This window comes from Mytilus edulis, chromosome 13 (genome assembly GCF_963676685.1).
Source record: "Mytilus edulis chromosome 13, xbMytEdul2.2, whole genome shotgun sequence".
In the NCBI taxonomy this organism is placed as follows: Eukaryota; Metazoa; Mollusca; class Bivalvia; order Mytilida; family Mytilidae; genus Mytilus; species Mytilus edulis.
In genome coordinates this window covers 22,030,016-22,057,416 of record NC_092356.1, presented here as the reverse complement: position 1 = coordinate 22,057,416, position 27,401 = coordinate 22,030,016, and the positions used below count along the sequence as shown (strand labels likewise).

Genomic DNA, 27,401 nt, shown 5'->3' with positions numbered 1-27,401 from the left:
TCCAAAGCCTTTTTATTTTCTATATTTACATGTACCTACATCAGGAACATGTCATGTGTAAGCCAATAATGTATACAAACCGACACAGAGGTCCGCTTTGTGACCAAAAAAGTCAACGTTAATCAACGTTGCCCGAGGGAGCTGAACCTTTATTAATTTCAAAATTCATAAATGGGCAAAATGTTAAAAGTTATAACAATCATGAATTATATAGATCGTAAACTGTCTGTTTATGGACATATATATTATCAGTGAATTGTTATCAATAAAACAATCAGCAAACTGCAACAGATGTTTCTCTTTTTTTAATTTCGTTTCGCGTGTTTCGTTTGATCATTTCATAAAGTATATCGATTCTCACGTGTTATCTTCTTGACGTGTGTACCGGAAATCAATACACTCGAATACACAATATTCCTTTATCTCTTATTGTAAAAGCAGTGGTAAATAATACATTTACAACATGACTTCTTGTGTACAAAATGTCTCTTAACGAACATTGAATGATAGTGTATTCATGGCATTTATTTGGTAATCGAGACGTGATCTTCGTTTGCCGTAATCGATATTTGTAAATAACTAATGCATACACGTACAGTGAATGATATTATAAATACATGTAAACAAAGAGAAAATGGATAAAAAGCTCGATAATAAGGAAGTCAAAGAAAAGAAGACAGGTAAATCACATTTTATTTATAAAAATAGAATTAACATGAATACATTGTAAGTCACGGATGTATTGTAAAATTTGGGAAATGTTTCCGCATATATATATATTCATTACGTAATTAATGTATACATGCAGGGGTTTTTGCTCAGTGTTGAAGGTCGTACGCTAACGTATAGTTGTTAACTTCTTAGTCATTTGGGTTATTGGTGAGAGTTGGTTAACATGGTTAATTGGCATTCAAACTACAATATATTCTTATTTTTATCATGTTTATCATGTTTATATGTACTGTTATTTTGTATCGCCGGTCTGCCTCATATTTTTATATCAGTAATGTACTGTTTTATTCACTTTTATGTTTCATCTACCTCGAAGGACCATATTTATTAATTTGTTTCATATTGAAGTGGGTCAATAAAAAAAACTACAAAAGTCACACTTACAAATGAAGGTTTGATTTGCTGACTAAGTGTAAAACGCAATGCATTTACAATTCATAAAAAGAAGAATATTAAATAAACCTCAATGTAAATGTTGATACTTTTTTCATTTAAAAAAGTTGGCAGGTGATTAGGCTTATACTATGCATACAGACGGAATATTTAGTTCGAAAGTGGTGAAATGCCAACATCACATTTTCGGAGTCTTTTACATGCAAGAAGCGAAGTGGAGAAAAATTTAGTAAATAATATTACATTAACATGGTCAACATCCCTTATTTTCGTCAGCATATGCTACCTTAAACCATAAGTATTATTTGGATACGAAATAAATTAGAAATATGTATAATAAGTTAATTATTTGCACAGTTTATATTTCATTTCATTGCAACATATTATCAAATTATATTATAATAATGAATTTTATAATGTCAATCAAGGGTATTTAATTGGTAAAATGAATATACTTATTTTTTATTCCATTGGAAGAGTTACTAATAGTATCGTAGTCACCCCAGTTGTGTAGATGAACATCATGGATATAGAGAAAATAATCAATTTTATAGAGGACTAAACATGAGCCACTAGCACAGTCTTTACACATGTAATCCATTCACACAATATTTATCAATTTACACTGACATATGCATGTAAATGCAATACTTTTCTATTTGAAATTAATCTTATCTATAAAGTTTTAACGTTCTACGTGCTCTATATCTTTATTTTCTGGCCGGCATTTGAATTAAATGAAAATTAATACCATAAATTTGGAAATAGATATGCAGAATAAATTGAACTGATATAGTTGCCATTGAGTTAGAAGCCTTGCGGTCTTTGATTTATTGCAGGACACTAAAAACAAATTACTTAAAGAATATCGTGGTGATTTTCACATAAACCTTAACAAAAACAGTTACAACACCTTCTTCAGGAAGAAGAAAAAAACATAAGCAATATTATGGTATACATATATGCTCATACGTCAGGGGCGGATGCAGGAATTTTCGATAGGGGGGGGTGCTAACCCAGGGCAAAGGGGGGTGCAGGGGGGTGCAAAACATATGTCCCGATACAAATGCATTGATCGGCAAAAATAAAGGGGGGTGCGCACCCCCGGAACCCCCCCCCCCCCCCCCCCCCCCTGGATCCGCCACTGTACGTCTCGATCGCTTATTGCAAACAGTTGTTAACAGACTACAAGATATCTGAAATAAAGACGACTGTGGGCACTCAGATAACCAAGTACATTTATAAGTATTCAAAGACAAAAAAATATATGATGTACCATAAAATGAACTATTATACTTCATGTTAAAATGCAAATATGAATGTGTGCGTTTCTAGTTTAATATCTTCTCTTCATAGTTTACAAACATTGTTATGCTACGATGTCGAATTAGTTAATAAAAAAAGAACATTAAAATTAAAACTTCAAGCATAATTGAACATTCGGTATAGTTAATTTATTACACACATTTGAGATAGTGTTAAAGAGCAGAATGTTGCCACTCGAAAAAAATTTCAATCTCGGCTTCGTTTCGGTTGACATTTTTTTTTCCATTTAGGTGTAATCTTAGTCTACTTCATCATTTCAGTTATGTGTTAAATATTTCACGAAGTTTCGTTTTTCGATAGACTGCCAGTCTTATGCTTAAAGAGTTGAATATTATCATGATATACACAAAGTTACGTTTTATAGATAGCCTTCCTGTTTTATGCTCACAGAGATGAATATTATAATAATGTACATGAAGCTACGTTTTTTTTAGATAGCCTTCCTGTCGTATACTCCCAGAGATGAATATTATGATATACACAAAGTTTCGTATTTTTAGATAGCCTTCCTGATTTATGAATCCAGAGATGGATATTGTCATAATCTACACAAACATACGTTTTTTAGATAACCTTCCTGTCTTATGCTCACAGAAATGGATATTATCATACAATACACGAGGTTACGTATGTTAGATAGCCTGCCTGTCTTATGCTCTCAGAGATGGATATTATCATAATGTACACGAAGTTTCGAATTTTCAGATAGCCTTCCTGTCTTATGCTCACAGGGATGGATATTATCATAATGTACACGAAGTTTCGTATTTTTAGATAGCCTTCCTGTCTTATGCTCACAGAGGTGGATATTATCATAATGTACACGAAGTTTCGTATATTTAGATAGCCTTCCTGTCTTATGCCCACATAGATGAATACGTACAGTTATGATATACACGAAGCTACGTTTTTTTTAGATAGCCTTCCTGTCTTACAAAATGAAAACTCAAAGAGATGAATACTGTCATAATATACACGAAGTTTCGCATTTTTACATAGCCTTCCTGTTTTATGCTCACAGAGATGGATTTAGCCTCGATTACCCAGACGCATATTTAAATATAGCTCTTCTTTGAAAAATAAAGCGGCTGGATGATCGAAACTAGGATGGATATTGTCATAATATACACGAAGTTTCGTATTTTTAGATAGCCTTCCTGTCTTATGCTCACAAAGATGGATACTATCATACCTCTTCTTCTGGGGATTTTTCTTTGCATACTCGCTAAGGGTGAACTTCAGCGTGGCCATAGTTTGCATGTCGAAATCACCAACTAGCAATTCAAGTGCTTCGTCGATATTGACTGATAACAACACCACACAGGATCAATGCGGGGCTCTAGAATACGCAAATTTTACAAATGAGGTGAGACATTTTATATTTCATGTTATTCATTCAAACACATTGATCATATTGATCCATAATTTTTACCGGGTACATCAATAAAAGAAGGTTCTTCATGCTTTAACACCTTCGTACGCGATTGCTCTGATGTCTGGCTGTCTTTCTTAAACGACTCGGTGTGGTGTTTTTCTCTCTGACGGCCTTTGAGGACTTCAACTGGAGGTGAGACAAGTCATGAAAGAAAAGTTCGTCAGGACTCGGACTATCCTAGCTATGAGCATCAACAAAAGGCTGTCAGATTTCAGGAAATCTTCGACTATCCTATCGTTACTACTGCATGTTAATGCTTTCTATTGTATAATGAGTGGTAACGTGTTTGCCTTGGTCAAATCAAAGTAAAAACTTGGAATTGATATTTGCTGCTTATTCACCACGCTTGTTGCATGAGAGAAACTAGTCTGTTCGGGTTCAATACTAGTATATATTACGGATTACAAATGTGTCGAGGTTTCTGATTGGATAACAACACAGAGATGTCAGTATATATTCAGGAAACAGCCGGGGTATATACGACGTTTTTATCCCCAATTGGAACCTCAAAAACGTCATCATAACACCGGTTACTATGTGACGTAGTCATAAGCTATCAGACTATCAGAGGTTCACAGAGGGAAAATAATGACGTGCTTCAGTCAATAATACATTTTTGATACAAAATCACGCATTTAACACTTTTAATACTTTAATTTGATGTTAAAAGTGTTATTATACAGTTGGAAAGCAAGTTCTTGGAAACGTCCGTTGTCGTCAAGCTTTATCAGCAACAATAGCAGGGGGAATTAATTAGGTGGCGCTACAGTCGTCCGTAACGTCAAAAAGTCCGCCAAATCAATCGGCTAAAAGATTGACGTTTAAAGTATTTTTTGCAACTTGTCATGCTTTTATTACAATTAAATTTTAAAATTTGTAGGTTTTGTGACCAATATAATTTCTTTACGACATACAAACATTACAAAAAATAGCTTGTTATTGCTATTCCTTTATCCTGTCAGTTCTAAAAAAAATTAGCCATCTTTTTTGTTCGCCAAAAAAATCGATTTTTCCTAATTTGACGTTTGCGTATCCAAATACAGAAAAGAACGGTTATAATCTTAAATGAAACCGGGAAATCTATTTTAAATTTATACACTGTTTTGAAGCCATCATTTTTTACTTTTATACATCAATTTTAGTGACCACCAGCCATGTCAATTTTTATCTGGTTTAAGCTACGTGTCTACTTCAAAACAGTAAAGTTAAGCTTCTTTACATTGTACCTGTTTCAAAGTGCTCTAAAATACTGATTTTATTAAAGACATGAATGAAATTTTGATTAAAAGTTGTGGATTTTCACAATTCCATACGATACTTGTATTTTAAAGTAACTAAAACCCCTTTTGATCCCCTACACAAATTGACGGTGACATTGTTTTCTTTTTTCAACATACGTCATGTAACGTTTATAACAAAATATGTGTCAGGGTCATGTGCATAGTAAAAATTTACACATTAGAAAAGTGAAACAACAAACAACAAACAAAGATCTTCTTTATTGCGTTTAAAGCTAAACGTCTTGGAAAATTCTGACAGATCTGACAAACTATTGATAGCCTACTGTGTGGATGGACAAAAGCACAAAAATAGCAATAGAAAATGCATTGCAAAGAAAATTCTGTAGGAAAAAAACATGTGAAAAAAGAAAATGAAGGTCAGTTAATAAAATCTTGCTTATATTATTATCTCTTTACTTAGGGACTACATCAAAAGTTCAATGTAGGATAAAAAACTTAATTCACATAGTTTTTTTAATGACCCCCCTACCCCCCTCTTAACTTAATTTGGGAAAAATTGATTGACCCATATGGATATATGTAAAATCGATGTAGGATAATCAAAACTTGCAGCAAGTTTAACCCCCCACCCCCAAACTATTTGAATTAAGTTTTTTATCCTTCATTGATCTTTTGATGTCGTCCCTTAGTAATCTATATTTCCATTCTCAATTTTATAGTAATAAGAGCAAAAACTAGCTTATCAAGCCAAGTCAGCCAAACAAGAAGTTTATTCATAGAGATGTGTTCTTACAAAATTGAATTTATTCAAATGGCAAATTCTTGTCCAATTTAAGCATCTTTGATCATTATTGAAGTAAAATGCACAAAATTTGTCCCACCAGTTTCATTTCATTTCCTATTACCAGTATTCAGGTAAAGTATATATACAATACTTTGTTTATAAATATGTAATTATTTAAAGAAGCTGATACAGGAACCTGTTCAAGAGAAGAAGCCCCATTTTTTCCAAAAAGTTTACTTTCATAATCTATAAAATACCCTGAGAAATAAGACAAAGGGCTACTGTGCAAGCTAATCTAATAGTTTAATTTTACAATAATAATGATTCTGAAATTCAAAATTGTGTCACTTTCACTTATAATTTAAAGCATATATTTTTTTTACAGAATTTCTGTCAATATTTTTGGTATAAAACTTATAAATCCCTTTTTTGTATTTTACTGTTCAACTAAGAAACATAGGCTTGAGTTTAAAGGCTCTCTTAATTTGAAGAAATTTGTTGAGACTCTTGGTAACACTTTATAGAATATAAAATATATATGATCAGTACTATTTATTTAATAATTATATCAATTTTCAGAAAGATTATTGAAATTGTATAAACTATGTTTTATTGCATTAAATATAATTAGAAATGTTTAAAAAAATTCTGCATGTAGTATATTTCATCCGCCAGATCTAATTTCTTTCAATATAGCTAGGTTTTTAATTTTACATGTAGGTGTCATTTATATCCACATTTCTGAATTGGTTTTTTTTTACTGCAGTAATATTTTGTCTTTTAATATTTACATTTAATTAGTCCTTCTCTGAAAAATAGGGGGAAGTATCTCTTCTTTATATTATCATAACATAGTTATAAATCGAGTTTCGTTTATTTTCTTTCTAATTTTTGTAAAGTAAACTCCTTTTTTAATTTTTATGCATTTTGCTGGGTTTTTATTTTTGACTGGTGATATTAAGGGGAGATAACCACTTGCACAAATCGGCATAAAAACCACCGCTTCGGTTTGAAATCAATTTGACGTTTGCGTATCCAACATTCTATTGCCGAGATATTCATATCGAGTGTTTGTCTTAATGAGATGCTTTATTAAATTTAAATTCAGCCCATCATTTTTAGTTTCCTCGTAAATATTTAGATTTTTCGTTCAGGAGACTTGACAATTTTCACCCAAACTCCAAGTTTGCAGATAAAATAAAGAATAAAGGACTTTGATTTGATGTGTGAGCTTTGACGAGAATAAACTATGGATACTCAAGATTAGTTAGGTCAATAAGTTTTTATAACGACAATAGTATTCAGTGAGTTAAAATGAGGTTTGTCTCATCCGTTTTTTTACTGAATTTTCACGGTCACGTGACTCTATTGTTGCTGATAAACTTGGGGTCAAATCGTGACCTGCTTTCCAACTGTATAAATTATTACATACACGATAAAATTATGTTCACAGCAAATTAGAAAATCCTTCACGTATGCCGAACATATCAGGTTGGGTTTTTCAATATATATGTGTTGTCAACAAATACCTGCAGTGGAAAATAACATTAAGTCAGGGGTAATCCGTAATATATGTGTAATTCAGGTCTCAGAAAGGGTATATACTGTGACATTCCCGGCTTAGGGCTTATATCCCCTTCGCCTTCGGCTCAGGGGATATAACCCCTAAGCCGGGAATGTCACAGTATATACCCTGTCTGAGACCTGAATAACATATAATACATGATATTTGTCCGAGAAACGTGCATGAAATGCGTCATGGCTAATACAACTTTTTATACGACCGCAATAAAATTTTGCGGTCGTATATTGGTATGACGTTGGCGTCGTCGTCGTCGTTGTCGTTGTCGTCGTCGTCGTCGTCGTTGTCGTTGTCGTTGTCGTTGTCGTTGTCGTTGTTGTCGTCGTCGTCGTCGTCGTCGTTGTCGTCGTCGTCCAAAGACGCATTGGTTTTCGCACTATAACGTTAGTTTAAGTAAATAGAAATCTATGAAATTTTAACACAAGGTTAATGACCACAAAAGGAAGATTGGGATTTATTTTGGGAGTTTTGGTCCCAACAGTTTAGGAATTAGGGGCCAAAAAGGGGCCCAAATAAGCATTTTTCTTGGTTTTCGCACAATAACTTTAGTATAAGTAAATAGAAATCTATGAAATGTAAACACAAGGTTTATGACCATAAAAGGAAGATTGGGATTGATTTTGGGAGTTTTGTACCCAACTGTTTAGGAATTAGGGGCCCAAAGGGTCCAAAATAAACTTTGTTTGATTTCATCAAAAATTTAATAATTGGGGTTCTTTGGTATGCCGAATCTAACTGTGTATGTAGATTCTTAATTTTTGGTCCCGTTTTCAAATTGGTCTACATTAAGGTCCAAAGGGTCCATAATTAAACTTTGTTTGATTTCAACAAAAATGGAATTATTGGGGTTCTTTGATATGCTGAATATAAACATGTACTTAGATGTTTTGATTATGGGCCCAGTTTTCAAGTTGGTCAAAATCAGGGTCCAAAATTAAACTTTGTTTGATTTCAACAAAAATTGAATCCTTGGGGTTTTTTGATATGCCGAATCTAAATATGTATTAAGATTTTTTCTTATGGGGCCAATTTTCAAGTTGGTCCAAATCGTGGTCCAAAATTAAACTTTGTTTGATATCAACAAAAAATGAGGTTCTTTGATATATCTGAATCTAACAATATATTTAGATTTTTGATATTTGGGCCTGGTTATCAAATTGGTCCACATTGAGGTCTAAAGGGTCCAAAATTTAACTTTATTTGATTTCATCAAAAATTGAATTCTTGGGGTTCTTTGATATGCTGAATCTAACCATCTATTTAAATTTTTGATATTGGACCATAATAGGTAAATGTCCAATTTAAAATTCTTAGGTTTTTAAGTTTTAGTTCTTAGACCACATTCATTCTGTGTCAGAAACCTATGCTGTGTCAACTATTAAACATTTAAATCACAATCCAAATTCAGAGCTGTATCAAGCTTGAATGTTGTGTCCATACTTTTCCCAACTGTTCAGGGTTCGAACTCTGCGGTCGTATAAAGCTGCGCCCTGCGGAGCATCTGGTTGATTTATATTTACATCTATAACGGAAAACTAGGAATTGATGAAAAGTGCTGGATTACAGCAAATTATTTAGAATAAAACTGAGTTGATAAATATGAATGTAAGGGTATACATTGTCTTACAGAGAGCTGAATTCGACTGGAATAGGGAAACCAGGTCGTCACTTCTGTCTGCGTTTTTCTGGGGGTATTTTGTAACACAAATTCCCGGCGGTTGGTTGGCAGACAAGTTTGGAGGCAGACGTGTGTATGGTACAGCTCTAGCTGTTGCCGGTATAGCAACAGTCCTAATTCCCGTATGTGCTAGAACACATATTATTCTGTTGTACATATTGCGTGTAATATGTGGTTTAGCAATGGTAAGTTTATATTTTACCAATGTTATATAATGCAAGTTTCATTTCAAAACTTATTTTTGATTTGCGATTGTCCCATTGAATGCTTAAGATTCTAATTTTATAGTCTGTGCATGTGTTACCTTCCAATTAGGTTAATTCTGGGTGGGTGGGGTTGATAGAGAGAGTACTCAGAAGACATTATAGGATATTACTGTAGAAAATGGATGAAATAGTAATTAAAATAACAATTAACAACAAAATAGATATGGAAATAAAATTTAAACATAAAGAACACTTGTCAACTTTCCATAATGTTTAGGGAAAATGTCCTTTCTTTAAAAAAAAATAATGTGATGATTTTAAAACGTGAGCTTTATTGCATACTAAATGAATATTTCTTTTATCGTTATAATCTTTATTGCAAAATTACACCCATAAGGGTCAAGCAATACAATCAAACAATAATTTTATACAATACAATGCAATACAACGAATCATGTTTATTTCGCATACAAATATCAGAAAATGTTTATTTTAGGGAACTTGCTCCCCTTCAGCCACATCAATGTGGGGAAGATGGGGTCCTCGTCTGGAACGTACAAAGTTAACAGCCTCCCATCAAGTCGGTAAGTGTTAGAAGTCAAGATTTATTACAATTCTGAACATCTCAGCAGATAATACGCCATAACGGTGTTGGGTGCCGATTATTGGTTTCTTTGCGTATAAAATATGCTAGATCCGGATGAACTCTCGATTAAAAAAATGGATTAAAAATATATACCTACCTTCCCTATTTTGGTAAACGATGAAAGTTTAAACCTAAACACTATATTATTTAGTTTAATTGGCACTATGATGCAGTCTGGTGTTTGATGTCTTTGCTAAAGCCATATATAAAATGACAGAGCAAAGTTGAACTGTTGCCGAAATATTATACGTGTCGAGATTTATCATCAAACAAAATGTGTTTAACCAATTACATGTCATTTGGGTTTTTTATCATGTATTGATGCAGTTACAATTAACAGAATGCTTGTAAAATGACAACATTTAATTTTGTTTTCAGGTTCTATGTTAGGAACTGTTGTTACATTTTCTGTGTCTGGTGTTTTATGTGAATCAGGATTTGACAACGGATGGGGTTCCATTTTCTACTTGACAGGTAAATATAAAAAAAGAAGATGTGGTATGATTGCCAATGAGACAACTATCCACAAAAGACCAAAATGACACAGACATTAACAACTATAGGTCATCGTACGGCCTTCAACAATGAACAAAGCCCATACCGCATAGTCCGCTATAAAAGGCCACGATATGGAAATGTAAAACAATTCAAACGAGAAAACTAACGGCCTTATTTATGTAAAAAAATAATATAATAACATATACTCATCTCTTGCGCGTATTCATTTGAAATAGTCCCTTTTGTTTACTGCTATGTTATGCAGCGTCACACATTGGCGTATAGACCGGCGTGCACCAAACGTACAGAGAAAATTGACAAAGTTGGTATACGTTAATTGCACGCCAGAGAAACGCGCTACAGATAAGTTTGAGACACGCTTAAGGCACGTTGTATACGCTTCAAGATCGTTCGACTTTAACTAAAACGTATGCGCCCATATAGGCGAGTGTAATATTTGAAAAAGACGTCTAGTTAAGGACTTTAATGCACCCACCTAACACACGGCTAATTTCTTTTTTAAATGAAAGAATAATGATTTAACTTTGATTTTCGCCCGGTCGTCACAAAATCGTACGGTGCAGTTTTTGTAAAATTGACGTTTATTTCAGAAATTAGTTGAAAATTGTAAAAATACGACATGTTTTTCAAACAAAAGAAATTAGTCGTATCTCTTCTTTTAGACAGAATAATTAAGTGAATTAGATTCTTAAAATAATGAAAAACAATATTTACAACTATAACTCCGCATGCTTTTGCATTCCTTCTAAATATTTGACATTTTGTACGAAAATTTTCATAATCCTGACCTTTTCGGATCTACAATTAAATTTTTTATTAAATGCTTTTGCACTCGATCCGTTTTAGAACACACCAAATCACTCATCAGTTATCGTTTTTTCATTCAAGATCAAGACTTTATTTCAACATTTCTTAAAATCACGAATTTCTGTAATTTTATGATGTTGGGTAACATCACTATAGTTTCCGGAATCCCGTATCTATTTCGTTATCGTTTTTTTACTGAATATATTAGTCGATTTCCGTGTACTAATAGTGCTGTTAGAGTACGATAAATCATATTTAAGTGCTAGTCTGCCTAAGAATCAGGCAGTGGTGAAAACATGACAAACAAAACCCCACTCAGGTTGACATTAATTTATGTTCAAAATGTATAATGATGCAAAAATATACCATTCGTTTCCTTGTCCTGTTCTGGTAATTGGAGATAAAATTTGGTTACAGTGCACTAGAAATTAACAATTAAGGGGAGCTAACTCTGTCATTTGCTATCATTCTAACCAAAGTTTATCTAAAGATTTCTCAAGTTACCAGACACGCAGACACTAAAGACCTACCATTTCTAACTCAGGATGAGTGTTACTTCAAAATAGGATGGCTGGGTAGGTGGGTTTTTTTCAGCCATGTTTTGATTTTTTTCAAAATTGCCTGATTCTTACAAAGACTGGCACTTAAACGGTTCTATTTCTATCTTGAACTTCAGTGGAGCTTAAATGGATATAAAATCGTCCGAAAATAAGATCAAATCAAAGTAAAACATAGTTTTTGAGTTCTGTAGAATTCACCCATTTCTAAATAAGGAATCGTATCGGAAAATTGTAGAAAATCTTCAGAGTCGTGTCAAATTTTCACAGCCCAGTTCAAAATGAAACCCTTCCTATGCTAAAGAGCAAAAACTATCCATTGATTGACAACAGATGCATAGTCTGTCATGTATTTACTACATAGAAACTATGTAGTTAAACACTTAATTGAAGATACAGTTGCATCCCATTTGAAAATACAAAATATCATAAGAGTTGCTATGAATATTTCAAAAGTAAGTACAACCTATCAGCTTCTGTTTTGTCTATACAAAGACTTTGTACTACATGTACCAATTCTACCGACCAGTCTCTTATCATATATCAATTAACGAGGGCAGTAGATCTACAACTCATTCTGATTTGTCTGTTTGTATATTTTACAAATGTATAAAGCCTATAAGCAAGTTACACAACTTCATAAGGTATCCTCTGAGTAGCAAACTCAAGCTGTATTGAGTGTTAATACATATATCTCCTACATTATATATAAAAAGAAGATGTGGTATGATTGCCAATGAGACAACTATCCACAAAAGACCAAAATGACACAAACATTAACAACTATAGGTCACCGTACGGCCTTCAACAATGAGCAAAGCCCATACCGCAAAGTCAGCTATAAAAGACCCCGATAAGACAATGTAAAACAATTCAAACGAGAAAACTAACGGCCTTATTTATGTACAAAAAATGAACGAACAACAAATATATAACACATAAACAAACGACAACCACTGAATTACAGGCTCCTGACTTGGGACAGGCACATACATAAATAATGTGGCGGGGTTTTAAAAATGTTAACGGGATCCAAACCCTCCCCCTAACCTGGGACAGTGGTATAGCAGTACAACATAAGAACGAACTATAAAAATCAGTTGAAAAAGGCTTAACTCATCAGATGAACAAAAATACAAGTGGACGTAATGATCTGATTTACAAAATAACTCATGATAATTTTACTATTAAATCTGTATACCATCGAGCTTGCATCGCTAAATATTAGCTACAAAATTTGAAGTGAGAAAGTAAAGAGCTATACATTTTATTCTGAACATAAAACAGCTTTTACTAACATTTCGACGATTAAAGATGACGTGCCTGTACACAAGGAAGCATTCTGGTTAACAACTTTAATTACTTAATTTATGCCGAGGATCGCCGCCGAGAAAACAAAATAACATATTATCAGCTTCAACAAATACTTAAAATATATGGTCAATTTATAGTTACAATGTACATGTATACAGCCTCAACAAGGCCGCTTTGAGCAAAACCTCTGCTGTACTGGTATATACCCATGCCAAGGAAGTTGTCCTTTGTATGGATATTTTGACCGATTAGAATGATGAGATTACAAGTTGAAGCTATAATATTCCGATATCGCAATATTCCAAAACCTAAATGGTCCTACATCCCATTGGTCCGACGTTTCGATCATTTAAGTTATACGCTAACGGGATTTTAACATAAGAAAGCCAAATAAAAGGTTAAATATTAGGATAACCTTGTCCTCCGTTTGAAGCGGTGAAACAAGATATAAAAAGGTAATACGTAGTGCCAAAGTAGCCCGAAGGTCATCACTAGCGTAATTTAAAATAAGTACAAACTCCTTTGTCAAGAGTTGTTTGATTAATAAGATATCTCAAGATACACGACGGCCGACTAAAGTAAAATCAAACACAATTTAACGTACAATGAGTGGTCATATTTTCCTTGTGATGTTTTATATCAAAATTGTCAATTTGTTGATATAAATATACTAGTAGCACTTTACTCATTTTAGTAATCATTATGTTAGTTAGTACTCTTGTCATATCTGATTTAGTGATGTAAATGAAATTGCGGTATGATCCAGACTCAACATATTGCACTACAATAATAAAAAAAAATCCGCCCTATGGTTGTCTGATCTTGAAACGGTTGGTAGGCTTTCAAACTAACAGTAGACCATACGCTTCCTCAATTTTAATGTACAGCTCATCATGGGACTTTCTAAACAATTAAAAATACGTCATATGTTATATTTTCCCCTTGCTTCAAATATTTTGTTTCGAATTATTTATATCAAATTTGCAGATCCATGTTTGTAAATACGTGCAATCAAATGATATGGAGGTATTATAAGATTTATATAACGCAAGGGCGACTACAGATACATTTGTGTGACTTAATGGTTGATTTTCAAAGACTCCGAGAGAAAACGTTACGTAACATACGTTACCGTTAAAATCAACCAAAATTAATTAATACTATGATTGAAATATATTTTCCCAACAGTCATACAGTCCTATAAAATTGTTTCATTTCTGTATTGGTTTTGACTCGATTTTTCTACTGGAAGTATCCGTGAATTGAAATTGCACCCATGACCTTTGACCTCGATTTAAAAAAAAATGCACCATAATTTCTTTTGACGACCGGGATATTTAGAAAGTACACATTCTTAGCTTTCCAGTGATATATAATTTAGCCGTGTGTTAGGTAGGTGCATTAAAAATGTGAATTTTGCTCTCATATCACTCGCCTAATAATATAGATTTAAAGGTTATTATAATAATGTATAAGTCATTTGGTTGTATGAGGACTGTGAAGAGGACACCCTATTGTAAAGTGACGTACAAAAGTATATTCTAGGGTAATCCTATCATGTCTTTGTCAGATGTAAATTTTTGTATTTCAACACACGTGAATTTGAACTTCTGATCACCAGATGACCTTATGTATAGTTGCATCTTTATATTGTCACACATCTAATTTAAAAAAAGAAGATGTGGTATGATTGCCAATGAGACAACTGTCCACAAGACCAAAATGACAAAGACATTAACAACTATAGGACACCGTACGGGCTTCAACAATGAGCAAAGCCCATACCGCATAGTCAGCTATAAAAGGCCACGATATGGAAATGTAAAACAATTCAAACGAAAAAACTAACAGCCTTATCTATATTAAAAAAAAATGAACGAAAAACAAATATGTAACACATAAACAAACGACAACCACTGAATTGCAGGCTCCTTACTTGGGACAGGCACATACATAAATAATGTGGCGGGGTTAAACATGTCAGCGGGATCCCAACCCTCCCCCTAACCTTGGACAGTGGTATAACAGTACAACATAAGAACGAACTATAAAAATCAGTTGAAAAATGCTTAACTCATCAGATGGACAAAAATACATGTGGACGTGGCCGGGTACTTGTACATCCCGACAACAAAAAGACACTAGGAACAGAACCGAGAGTACTCGCTGTTATCTGACAGCTAGTTCAAAGCCACTAACAACTAATACAAAAAAATCATGCATCTAAGACTAAACTATCAATCCGTACACATCCAACATCCAATGGATTTAGTGTAAAGACGTCAGAAACAGTCAGAGAAAAACATGACCTTGTGCAATGCCAAGTTACAGGTATCGACATATTGTAGATCCATGAATGTATATATGTATACAACATACTAGTAATATTTAGTTTGCTTTTAATTTACTGATAACAAAATCAATATTTATACCAATAAAAACATTATTCAATGATCTTATTACAGTGTTGAATTGGTAACCTTTTAAAGTAAGTTCATTTAAAGGAGCGATAAGTTTACAAGGATCATTTCTAAATTTCCGGGCACGGTTAACAACATTTCCGTAAAAATGAGGATTTGCTAAGACTTGTCAAAGAATAGATATATTTAATTATTCGATGTGTGACAACAAAAATAATATTTTAGCTTTTTCACGGTTTAAGTTGCCATGCAGAAGACAACTCGGTATTTACAATCGAAACATATCTAATTGATAACTATAAATTCATACAATGCATTTATTTTTTATGCTATTTTGTATAACATTTACGTAAGATTGTTGTTTTTGTGTATTTTAAGGTGGTTTGACTTTGATCTGGGTTTTTCTGTGGTTTTTCCTGACCAGAGACACCCCGAACGATCATCCAAGAATCAGCGTAATAGAAAGGAATTATATCATTACAAATATTGAATATAATGCAAATAAAAGGGTTAGTTGTTAAGTAAAAAGTTAGACATGTCCAATTAATGTTCCATAGAGCATAAATTTGCACGTACATGTTCGACGTCTCGCCAACATCACTTGTGCTTTCTCGTCTGCAACATGATTTTTTTTCACCGGCGCATGCACGGTTGCAGAAAAATATGTAAATTAAGTCATTAAGTCATGCATGTTTTAATACTTATTAGTTATTAGACGTAGCCTGGGGTCCTGGCTACTGATTAGCTCCGCTACATGTTACTTATCGACGCAGTATGATTGGGCCAGGTTTCCAGGCTATTATTAGACGCTGATATTGAGCCAGGCACTAGGGAACTCGAGATATCTTGCGCACATATTATATACAAGATGTCCAACATGCATGACGGATATCTAGTTCATATTCATTTCTATGATAGAGGGTAAACGGGGAAAAATCCACCAAAGTTAATATGCTTGAAACGGTTGAAACCATTGGGCTCCAGCTTGTCTGCCATAAAACAGCAGTTGGACGTCAGAGTAATCTCGTACTAATATAATTTGTCTTAAGTCAAATGAATGCAAAATACTGTTATTGTTTAACCAGACTTATTATTAATTCCTGCTCTTAGATATTATTTCAAATTAAATTATTAAAGTGATTATCATTTTAGTTTATTTATCACTATATACTGTATCAAATAATAATTCTGTAATTCAGGCAGAGGCACTTGTCACAGATGAAAAAAAAATCCTATATGTACTTTAATTTGTTGTATAGGTATATAGGGGGAAATCTGAGACAAGTGACTGTGAATTAAGGTATTGAATTCTAATGATAATATCTTAATGTTTTGTTTTCCATTCTATTGCACTTTTCATTAATGTAACATAGAAAAATCCTTAGTTTGTTATCAACTTTGCTTTTTATTCTTGCAGACAGGAAAGGTTCCCTGGGTTGCCATGGCGAAGTCTGTACCACTGTGGGCAATTATTATCGGACATACATGTAGTAACTGGGGAATATATACCATATGGACAAGTCTTCCTGAATTTATGAAAAATGTCTTAAAATTTGACATAAAAGCTGTAAGTCTTTGGTGCACTACTTCTTTTTATTAAATCAATCTTTAAACTGTTTATTTTTTAATAGCGCTGAACGTACAAGCTAGATGTGCATCATATTTATTTTAAATTTTATTTCCCTGATTATTATGTAGATTACGTTAAAAACGTTTACTTTTATGCGATTTTTGGTATGAGAAAATACAAGTTATACAATTTAAATATGATATGTCTACTTTTTAAGCCCCAGTCCCACTAGACCACGATCGCACCACGCTCACCGCGATCTTAAATAAATTTAGATCGTGGTGAGGTCGCGGTATGAGCGGCATGAAAATGTAAATTTTCGTTGCTTTCACGATGCTACTACGTCCTCTCTACGCTTCTACAAAGATCCCGCTACGATTATACCACGTTATCACCGCGCTTATTCTGCGACCTCACTACGCTTATCAAGATCTTTCTACGCTCTTCACGTTCTCACTACGACCATACCACGAGTTATCCGATTGCAACACGATCTTGCTGCGATTATAACACGTTCTTACCACGATTATACTACGTTCATAGCGCGATCTTACTACGTTCTCAGCAATAACGTCAACATCGTGTTCCATATCAATACAGTTCAATTCCTTCTGTTTCTGATTAAATCGTAGATTTCTCGGAAACAATACAGTCATGACACCAAAATTTACCAGTACATGTGGGCATGGTGGTAGGAGTTGATGTAGAGGCAGAGGGAGCAACGTAACGAATCCTCATCAAGCAGATATGTCGGACCGACCAATCCAACCTAAATAACAACCTATTGCTGGTCCATAAAGCTCAATGATGATATTTTAGTGAACGATAGCAGAGATGACATAGACGTATCAATATATATAGGAAGATGTGGTATGAGTGCCAATGAGACAACTCTCCATCAAAGTAACAATTTATAAAAGTAAACCATTTTAGGCCAAGATACCGCCTTCAACACGGAGCCTTGGCTCACATCAATCAGCACGTTATAAAGGACCCAAAATATTACTAGTGTTAAACCATTTAAACGGGAAAACCAACGGTCTAATCTATATAAAAACGAGAAGCATGGTTGAGCCGTTAGAGCAAATGAATAATTACATTCATACAAACAAAATCTAGGGAGCTTTTTTTATATATTTATGTGAAAATGACAATGAGAATGATGGTCGTAGTGTGAACGTAGTCAGGTCGTAAGAAGAGCGTGATGAGGACGGCAAGGGCGTGCTGGAATCGTACTATGGTCGTGAACATCGTGGTATAGTCGCAGTGGAAGCGTAGTTGGGTCGCAGTGAGAACGTGATGGTCGTAGTGAGGTCGTGATAACGTCGCTGTGCGATCGTAGCGTAGTCTCTCCGAATAGAATCACGCTTAAGCTACGCTCTCGCTACGATTGTACAGCGACCGTAACGATCTTACTACGATCTTAGTGCGCTCTCACTACGCTTCTACTACGACCTGATTTCGCCACGACCGCACCACGATTGTTTTGAACATGTTCAAAGTTGGCCACGCTCTTCATGATCTTGAAGACCTCACCACGACCGTGATACGACCTTACTGCGATCTACACGATCGCACTACGATCATCAAAATTTGCATTTTTTCACAGATCGTAGTGCGATCGTGGCCTAGTGGGACTAGGGTATTAAGAAAGACGAAAGATACCAGAGGGACCTTCAAACTTATAATACAAAAACAAACTGAAAACTCATTGGCTTCAAAAAATAATAAAACCAATAGACAAACTATCAAACAAATTAAAGTACACAAAACACAACGTAGGAAACTAATTAAAAAAGACCGAGCAACATGAACCCATCTAAATACGGGGGAGGGTAGAGGTGATCTCAGGTGCTCCGGCTCAATATTTAGCACCCGTCGTGTAAGTGCGAATCCAGTAATAAATCGAATTCGGTAGGTCACATTCGGGAAAAGCTGACGGGATTGTAATTTGTAATAGCCCACGCACAACTAGGAAGAGGACATGTTTCATTACCGTGTTCATCTGTTTATTGGTCGATCTTGTCATGCATCAATTATTTGTCGCATTTGTCTAAAAAAAAATGACTTCATATTTGGCCGGCAGCTTGTCCGAGATGAGATGTAATGTGTGACCCCTTTCCAGAACATTCAGACACCAACTTGATACTTGATACCATATAATTTCTTAGTTTATGTAAAATGAACTTCGTCACACTTTTCTCAAGTTCACTACTAATACTATGTCAGCAGCTTGGTAGTAGTAAGTTTTAGTTCTTACCGGGTCTATAACATACTTGTATCTATATATACTTGCTTCATTTGCATGTTCCTATACCTTGAATTACGAGTTGTATGTTTAACACGTCAATATGTGCATTCCTTTCGTATTATAATTATTGGATTTTCATTACTGCCATTCAATATTCTTTTATATTGCAGAATGGTGCATTATCTGCAATACCTTATATATGTGGTGCCTTCATGGCATTTGCAACAGCACATATAGCTGACTTCTTAAGAAGTAGAAAAATTCTAACAACAACACAAACTAGACGATCTTTTCAAACAGCAGGTATATGTAGGTTAAGGGCTTTTATGAAATTTAAAAGTCTACAATTTAAAATTGATACTAAAATTCAGAAGAGCTTTAGTAAAGAAACCAAATAAGATAAATGTATTGAACGCTCATGGGGCTCCTATTCGAGATATTTGAGTTTTAAAAAAAAATGGCAGGAAAAAGCTGACTTGGACTTAAATCATATATTTGCATTGGTATTATTTGGGTCTAAAAGCGAAAGGTAAAGAATCTAAAATCTGCTTAAATTTAGGTGAAGGAACTTTAATTTTATGAGTAAGAAAAAAACCTCAGTCTAGGTGTTTTAGGGCAAAATATTTTACCTTGTATTTTAGGAACAAAACCAAGAAGTCCGAAAATCTGACATTAATTCCTAAACATCATCTTAGTTCATCCTTAAAAGTTTAATGTCATATAATAGATCTAAATATACATCTTCGTCTTAAACGACAACAAATATTTATAACTTCTGAAGCAGTTTAAATTGGTTGTCACGAATATGCTTAAAAATAGGAGTTCAACGGAAGCGGAAGCTAGCTTTCGAATATCAAGACAGGATATGAGATCATATAGAGAACACTGAAAATATTTGAGAATGACAATTTTTAGGGAGAGATGATAGCCAAGTTGTCTAGATATTTCATCCTCATTGCCACTATTTTGTTAACGCTGGTGTCAGCGTGGCGAGGTGTGTTTGACTTCGATCTTAATAGACAATGCTTGCAAGTTTTCTTTCTTGTAGAAAAATATGTGGTTCTCTCCAGGTACTTCTGCATCCTCAAACCATTAAAATGGTTGTATTCATAAAGCCAAGGTCGCTGATCTGATCGCGTCCTTAAGAATGTACGCTCCTCTATTTAAAAAAAAAACGCTCTTTATAAACTATTGTAGATTTATTGTATACATGAAAATAATCTGAATAGTCCGGCGGCTTTGTAAAAAAATTGTGCACATCCTGTTACAAGCATGAAATTTGGCATAGACCTTCCTTAACTATTACTCTTTTATTTCAGATAGGGAGGCATTTGAAAAAAATGTCTCACTTCCGGTAAAATCCAAAATGGCGGACGTTATACTTAAATCAGCCCAATATCGAAGACTAGCGTGTAAAAATGTCCTATTATCATGCTACTATCATAATATTTGGTACAGACCTTTGTGTTTTACTACTTTTGGATAAATTAAATAGATTAGATGTCTTCAGAAACCCCACTTCCGGTTAAAATCCAATATGGCGGACATTGTACTTAAATAAGCTTATTTTTTAGGGAGGATAATTGAAATGTGTTTTAACGTATTGCTACTATAATTACATTGTGTATGAACCTTTCTTTGGTGCTTCTGATGGAGACAATGTATAAGACATATGTCTTAAAAACCCTTACTTCCGGAAGTATCCAAAATAGCGGACAGAGAAATATCAATTTTTTATTCAAATTTTCAACTTTCTTCAAAATGTAAAGAAAATGATTTTATTTTGTGCTGGTCATTAAACTTTTGGCTTTAAGTTATCCCCAAAACCACTTATTCTAGCATGTTGTAAATGCTAAGATATAAAGTTGACACTTCCGGTAAAAATATGACGTAAATTTTAAGATGAGTCCTCAATCTATTTCTTCGATGTAGAGTTTTGGATAGATTGATTTAAACAAAATAAAATCACTATAGTACTAAAAAATATTTAAAACTACTTCTATTTGGCCAAGAATACATGCTTATAGTTCACAATCACCACCACATGCACACAAGGCAGTGCACGGGAGACCCGATTTTACACATTAAAAATGACCGCGGCATCCTTTCTTACATCCATAATGTACAAGCTTCTGAAAAAATGATGAGGTCTCAGAAAGAGTTTTTTTTTAAAGGGACCCTCTTTGTCCCTTCGCAATCCATTAGTGACAAGACTAGGTAGCATAAGAGTCAATCCAAAGCTCGTCTCACTAAACACCTGCATTAGTATATTACACGTTTTACATGCTTGAAAAGACTAGAACAAGTCGTGGGAATAGCCTCACTTAAAATGAGATTTCCCTTTTGTGCAAAAATTGACTTTCTTGGTTCGTTAATCATGTTAGATCTGATAAGTTTGTACAGTACAACCCCGGTGATTTAGGCTGATCAATCATCATTCTTTATGTTAAAGTCACATCTTCAAATACCATTAATGTCTCCCAAGCAGTCTTTTTTTTCCTTTTCAAGCAAAGAGAGAACAGTATCACAACCCTTCATAAGGTATTGGTCAGAAATAAAAGTGTGTGATCACTCATTGCCTAGTGCATTTGAAAGGCCATTGATAGATATTAATCCAAAGATTTTTGCCTCCCCAAATACAATCAATAGTTCGTCTGCCCCTTTGTTACGGAATAGCGAAATACTGGTAGTTTTAAAGCTGCTAAAGGAAGCAAGGGCAACATTTAGGGGAAAGGTAATACACAGACGAACCCAGGATTAAAAACATCCTCAAAGATGGTAAAGTTTTCTGAGAGATGACAACAGTAAGAAAGAACTTTTAAGTTTTCATTCACAGGAGCTTGCTCAATACAATTTTGAGTACAAGGTAGTTGAAGCAACAAATGCTCAGGATGTTTAGTGTTATCCACCACTTGATGATGTTTCAAGTTTAGCACCATGTTTACACGAAGAGACTGACACTAGAATCAAGATAGATGTGTCTGATGCAGTGAAACATAGACTTAACTGAGTCATGACTCAAACAGTCGATACTGATGTCATTGCTGTTTCGCTATTCCGTGACATAGGGCAGACAAACTTTGGTTTGCATTTAGAAGGGGAAAAGTATAAGATATATATCAATCAATGACCTTTCAAATGCACTAGGCATTAAAAGATAACACGTTCGCTGGAAAAGGAACTGCGTTGGTGACATTAATGGAGTTTGAAGATGTGACTATAGCATTTAGAATGATGATGGACCAGCCAACATCACCATATGGATTTGATGTTTAATGTCATTGAAAACGATACGTGGTTTTGTTGGAAGATAAAAAAAAAAAGAAACAGATTAGGTTAACAAGGCAAGAAAATATGTGTTTTTGCAGAATTTATTAAGATGTGAGAAACAATACCACAGTCTTTGTAAATGTTGGAAATCAGCTCTCCGATTGTGAATTGCGGCCTACTGAGTATGCTGATTGGGTAATATGTCCTTACCTAAATAAAATACCTTGAAACTGAAATACGAGTGGATGAAGTCTTGGATGCGTATGGTAGTTATAGCAACAAATGGTCAGGATATTCTATCTTATCCACCACGTAATGTATTTCAAGTTCAGCACCAAGTTCACATTTAGAGGCAGACACTAAAATCATGGTGCATGTGTCTGATGCAGTGAAACACGCACTTAAACGAGTCATGATTCGAACAGTCGTTAATGATGATGTTGTCAATACTGTTTCGCTATTCCGTGACATAGGGGTAGACGTTGTGTTTGGGAGGGCAAAAGACTTTGGATTAATATCTATCAATGGCCTTTCAAATGCACTAGGCAATGAGTGATCTGGGTGATCTGAAACACTTATTGTTATCCATGTCTTTACCTGTTGTGATATGGTTCTCTCTTTGCTTGAAAGGGGGGAAAAGACTATGTGGGAGACATTGATTGCATTTGAAGATGTGACTTTAACAAAAAGAATGATGATTAATCAGACTAAATCACCGGGGTTTTACTGTAAGATCGCACAAACTTAGCAGATGGGTATAACATGGTTAACGAAGCAAGAAAATAACTATTTGCGCAACAGGGACGGCTTTTCGAGGCTATTCCCTTAACTTGGTCTAGTCTTTTCCAGCATGTAAATAATGCAATATACTTAGGCAGGTGTTTGGAATTGGGATTGGCTCTTATGCTACCCACTCCAGGCGGGGACAAAGAGGATAACTTTTGAAAAACTCTTTTTGAGGCCTCATCATTTTGTCAAAAGCTTATACATTGTGGATGTAAGAAAGGATTCCGCGGTCATTTTTAATGTGGAAAATCGGGTATCCCGTGCACTGCAATGTGTGCATGTCATGGTCACTGTGAATAAACATGTATTCTTGGCCAAATAGTAATAATTTTAAATAATTTTTAGTACTATAGTGATTTTATTTTGTTTTAATCAATCTATCCAAAACTCTAAATCAAAGAAATAGATTGAGGACTCATCTTTGAAATTTACGTCATATTTTTAACCGGAAGTGTCAACTTTATATCTAAATATTTACAACATGCTAGAATAAGTGGTTTTGAGGATAACTTTAAGCCAAAAGTTTAATGACCAGCACAAAATAAAATCATTTCTTTACATATTGAAAAAAATGAAAATTTGAATAAAAAATTGATATTTCTCTGTCCGCCATTTTGGATATACCCGGAAGAAAGGGTTTTTAAGACATATGTCTTATGCATTGTATCCATCAGAAACACCAAAGAAAGGTTCATACACAATGTAATGATAGTAGCAAAACGTTAAAACACATTTCAGTTACCCTCCCTAAAAAATAAGCTTATTTAAGTACAATGTCAGCCATATTGGATTTTAACCGACAGTGGGGTTTCTGAAGACATCTAATCTATTTAATTTATCCAAAAGTAGTAAAAAACAAAGGTCTGTACCAAATATTATGATAGTAGCATGATAATAACACATTTTTACACGCTAGCCTTCGATATTGGGCTGATTTAAGTATGTCGTCCGCCATTTTGGATTTTACCGGAAGTGAGACATTTTTTTCAAATGCCTCCCTATCTGAAATAAAAGAGTAATAGTTGGGGAAGGTCTATGCCAAATTTCATGCTTGTAACCGGATGTGCACAATTCGTCTGAAATATGCTTGTAGCCGCCGGACTAGAAGGACAGACAATAATGAAAGACACGCGTGCTTGTTTTCGAGATATAAGCCATTGAAATTTTCTGTAGATTTTTTTTATTCATAGCGAGAATCTTATACAAATTATATTATAAAGGAAGAAAACATTTCTTCCAGGCAGTATGCGAAAACTGAATTGAACTTTCAAATTATTTGTTTCAGCATTTATTGGCGCAGGGATATTTCTAATAGCCACTGGCTTTGTTGAATGTGAGAAACGAGGACTTGCCGTAGTGTTTCTATGTTTAGCATTATTGTTTACTGGTTTTGAGCGGGCTGGTTATGCTGTTAATCATATAGATATAGCTCCTAAGTAAGTGGATAATCCATTTTTTTCATCTGCTAAACATATAAAATCCCCCAAAAAACCAAATAGTAGTTATGATAGTCTTTTAAATATGTATATTATACATTTGACTATTGCCTGAGTTATCAAAATTGAAAAATTACCGTAATTTTGTTATTTATTTTTCTGTTTTCTTTTTATATGACAAGATATGGTAAAATTATCCCTAAATCTTATTTGTTATAAAAGACTGACGATTCGTGTAAAACGATACTTTGTAATCACAACAGAAAAATAATCGAGCAACATTTTCTGATGATAAAGAGTCTTCATTGTTTGGCTTAGTAGATTACATTTATCTGTCTATTTCATGGTATAAAATGTAACATTTGCTTGTATTTTAGATATGGAGGTATATTGTATGGTATAACTAATACTATAGCAACTATACCTGGAATGGTTGCTCCTGTCATAGCCGGGGAACTGACCCCAAATGTAAGTCTTACTTATTGATCGATTGATTGATTGATTGAGTATTAATTGATTAATGATTGATTGATTGATTGATTGATTGGTTGATTGATTGATTATTAAACAATATTCAGCATCCGTATGTTGTGATTATAAGCCCCGTCCACCAGTCGGATTTCTTGGGTGCGCACATGATTGATTGATTGATGTGTTTAACATCTTTTTTTTTCAGCACATTAAGCGATTTTATGACGGCCGGTTTTTATTGGTGAAGTAAGCCGCAGTGACAGGAGACAAACACCTACATTTGGGTGGTTAGCTGGCAATCCTAGTCAATTAAGATTGAGGGGGATAGGACCTTTATCGGGACTCCGGGATCGGGTGTTTTAAGCTCGGGATTTCGGGATTGACTCTTTCGGGATCCGGGAATTCTTTTTTCGAATTTCGGGACCTCGGGTTTCGGGATCAGGACCCCTCTTACCCCCTCTCGCCTCGAGCTTGGTTCGTACCACAATTTGTGAAAATCCTGACTTTAGAAAAAAGCAGATGTGGTATGAATGCCAATGAGACAACTCTCCACAAGAGACCAAATGACACAGATATTTAAAACAACTATAGGCCACCGTATGACCTTCAACAATGAGTATTGTATTGTTTTTCAAACACAACAGATGCCAAGTAAAAAAAATCAAACATTTATTTCTATTAAGAAAACAGTTTAACTTATTAAAACCAGTAATTATGATAAAAATGGGTTCACTATCTGCTTTTTAATGTGTAAAAAACTAATAATTATCATCGTCTGTTTGGGATTAAGTGATAATAAATTGTTGCTTGGCAGAACATTCCTTAGTTGCTATATGTCAATTGTGGATTTAACGGCAAATTTTAGCCATGAAAAAATTGTCGCATAAACATTTCATTCGGTTTTCTGTGTATTGCAGGATACCTCTGAAGAATGGAGGAATGTCTTCTATGTCACAGCAGCGTTTTATGTACTTGGTGCTATTATATATTGTTGTATAGCTAGAGGGGAAATTCAGCCTTGGGCATTGGACAAGGAAAATCTTAAAGAAACCGAAGTGTTCATTTAAAAAAAAGCTGTTACTGCCAGGCATTTACTTATGATTTGTTATGTTATTACAAAATGACACATTTTGTATGGATTATACGGGGAAAAACACCATTATGATTATGTGATTACAAGCTAAACTAAATGATAGAATTGTAAAATAAAATACTAGAAGATAGAATATCAAATGAAAAGATAGGGTCACGGTGCGTTTTTTCCCGGCTAAAATGCAAAACGGCAAATTTCCATGTAGATTCCTTCAAAAAATGCACTATTTCAGAATTACCTCCCCTTAAAATGCCAATTTAAAACATTAAAAATTAAGCAAAACAATATATACACTTGTAAAAATATTTACATTTATAAGTTATAATCTTATAAATTTGTTTTTTTAAATGGAAATTCACATTTGTGTTTAGCATTCCTGCATCAAATTTTTCTAACTTCATTTAAAATCTGGACCTTAGATTCTCTGTTATTTACAATCCAAGATAGCGAAAGACACCCATACCACCTAAAAATAGTGAAGAAATAACATCAAAATAGTAAACAAAGAAAAATCTACTCACCAAAACCAAGATGGCGGCCTACATATTGCGACCTCCACTACTTGTTCATGACCCACGGAAACGAAATATGTTAAAGCTCACCAAACGCCTTCGGGCACCGAGCCGACCGTGCGAGGGCTGAAAAGCCAGTCAAGGTCGTTAAACACTTCCATATATATATACACCTAAAAACGTTTTAACGTTAACGTTAACATTCGCATAATCCATAGTTCTCCCCTGGAACAATCCTAAACATTTCCTATTTGACATACGAAATTTTTAGAACATAAAGATGCAGTTGTGTAGGAAAATATCGAATATTGCAGATTTATTCTTTATGATTTAATTCGAAGCATTACAAAGACACCATATTATTAGTAATCA

The 27,401-nt window shown here is 34.2% G+C and overlaps 1 protein-coding gene across 1 annotated transcript; it reads left to right on the top strand.

The window, feature by feature from the left end:
* The first annotated feature begins 381 nt into the window (after positions 1-381).
* Positions 382-26,539, top strand: LOC139502353 (sialin-like). The gene is made up of 11 exons (XM_071291813.1): positions 382-680; positions 3,600-3,817; positions 9,123-9,356; positions 9,874-9,961; positions 10,402-10,497; positions 16,019-16,149; positions 17,058-17,207; positions 19,632-19,764; positions 24,803-24,953; positions 25,331-25,421; positions 26,342-26,539. Exons 1-11 carry the CDS (start codon positions 635-637, stop codon positions 26,489-26,491), a joined length of 1,488 nt encoding a protein of 495 aa, XP_071147914.1. The 5' UTR covers positions 382-634; the 3' UTR covers positions 26,492-26,539.
* Positions 26,540-27,401: the final 862 nt, after the last annotated feature.

Bases quoted from the DNA above. Each gene is read 5' to 3' on its own strand.
- LOC139502353 (XM_071291813.1), top strand. From the start codon at position 635: ATGGATAAAAAGCTCGATAATAAGGAAGTCAAAGAAAAGAAGACAG. The intron at 3,818-9,122 runs GTGAGACATTTT...ATTGTCTTACAG, and splicing joins ACGCAAATTTTACAAATGAG to AGAGCTGAATTCGACTGGAA. The intron at 25,422-26,341 runs GTAAGTCTTACT...TGTGTATTGCAG, and splicing joins CCGGGGAACTGACCCCAAAT to GATACCTCTGAAGAATGGAG.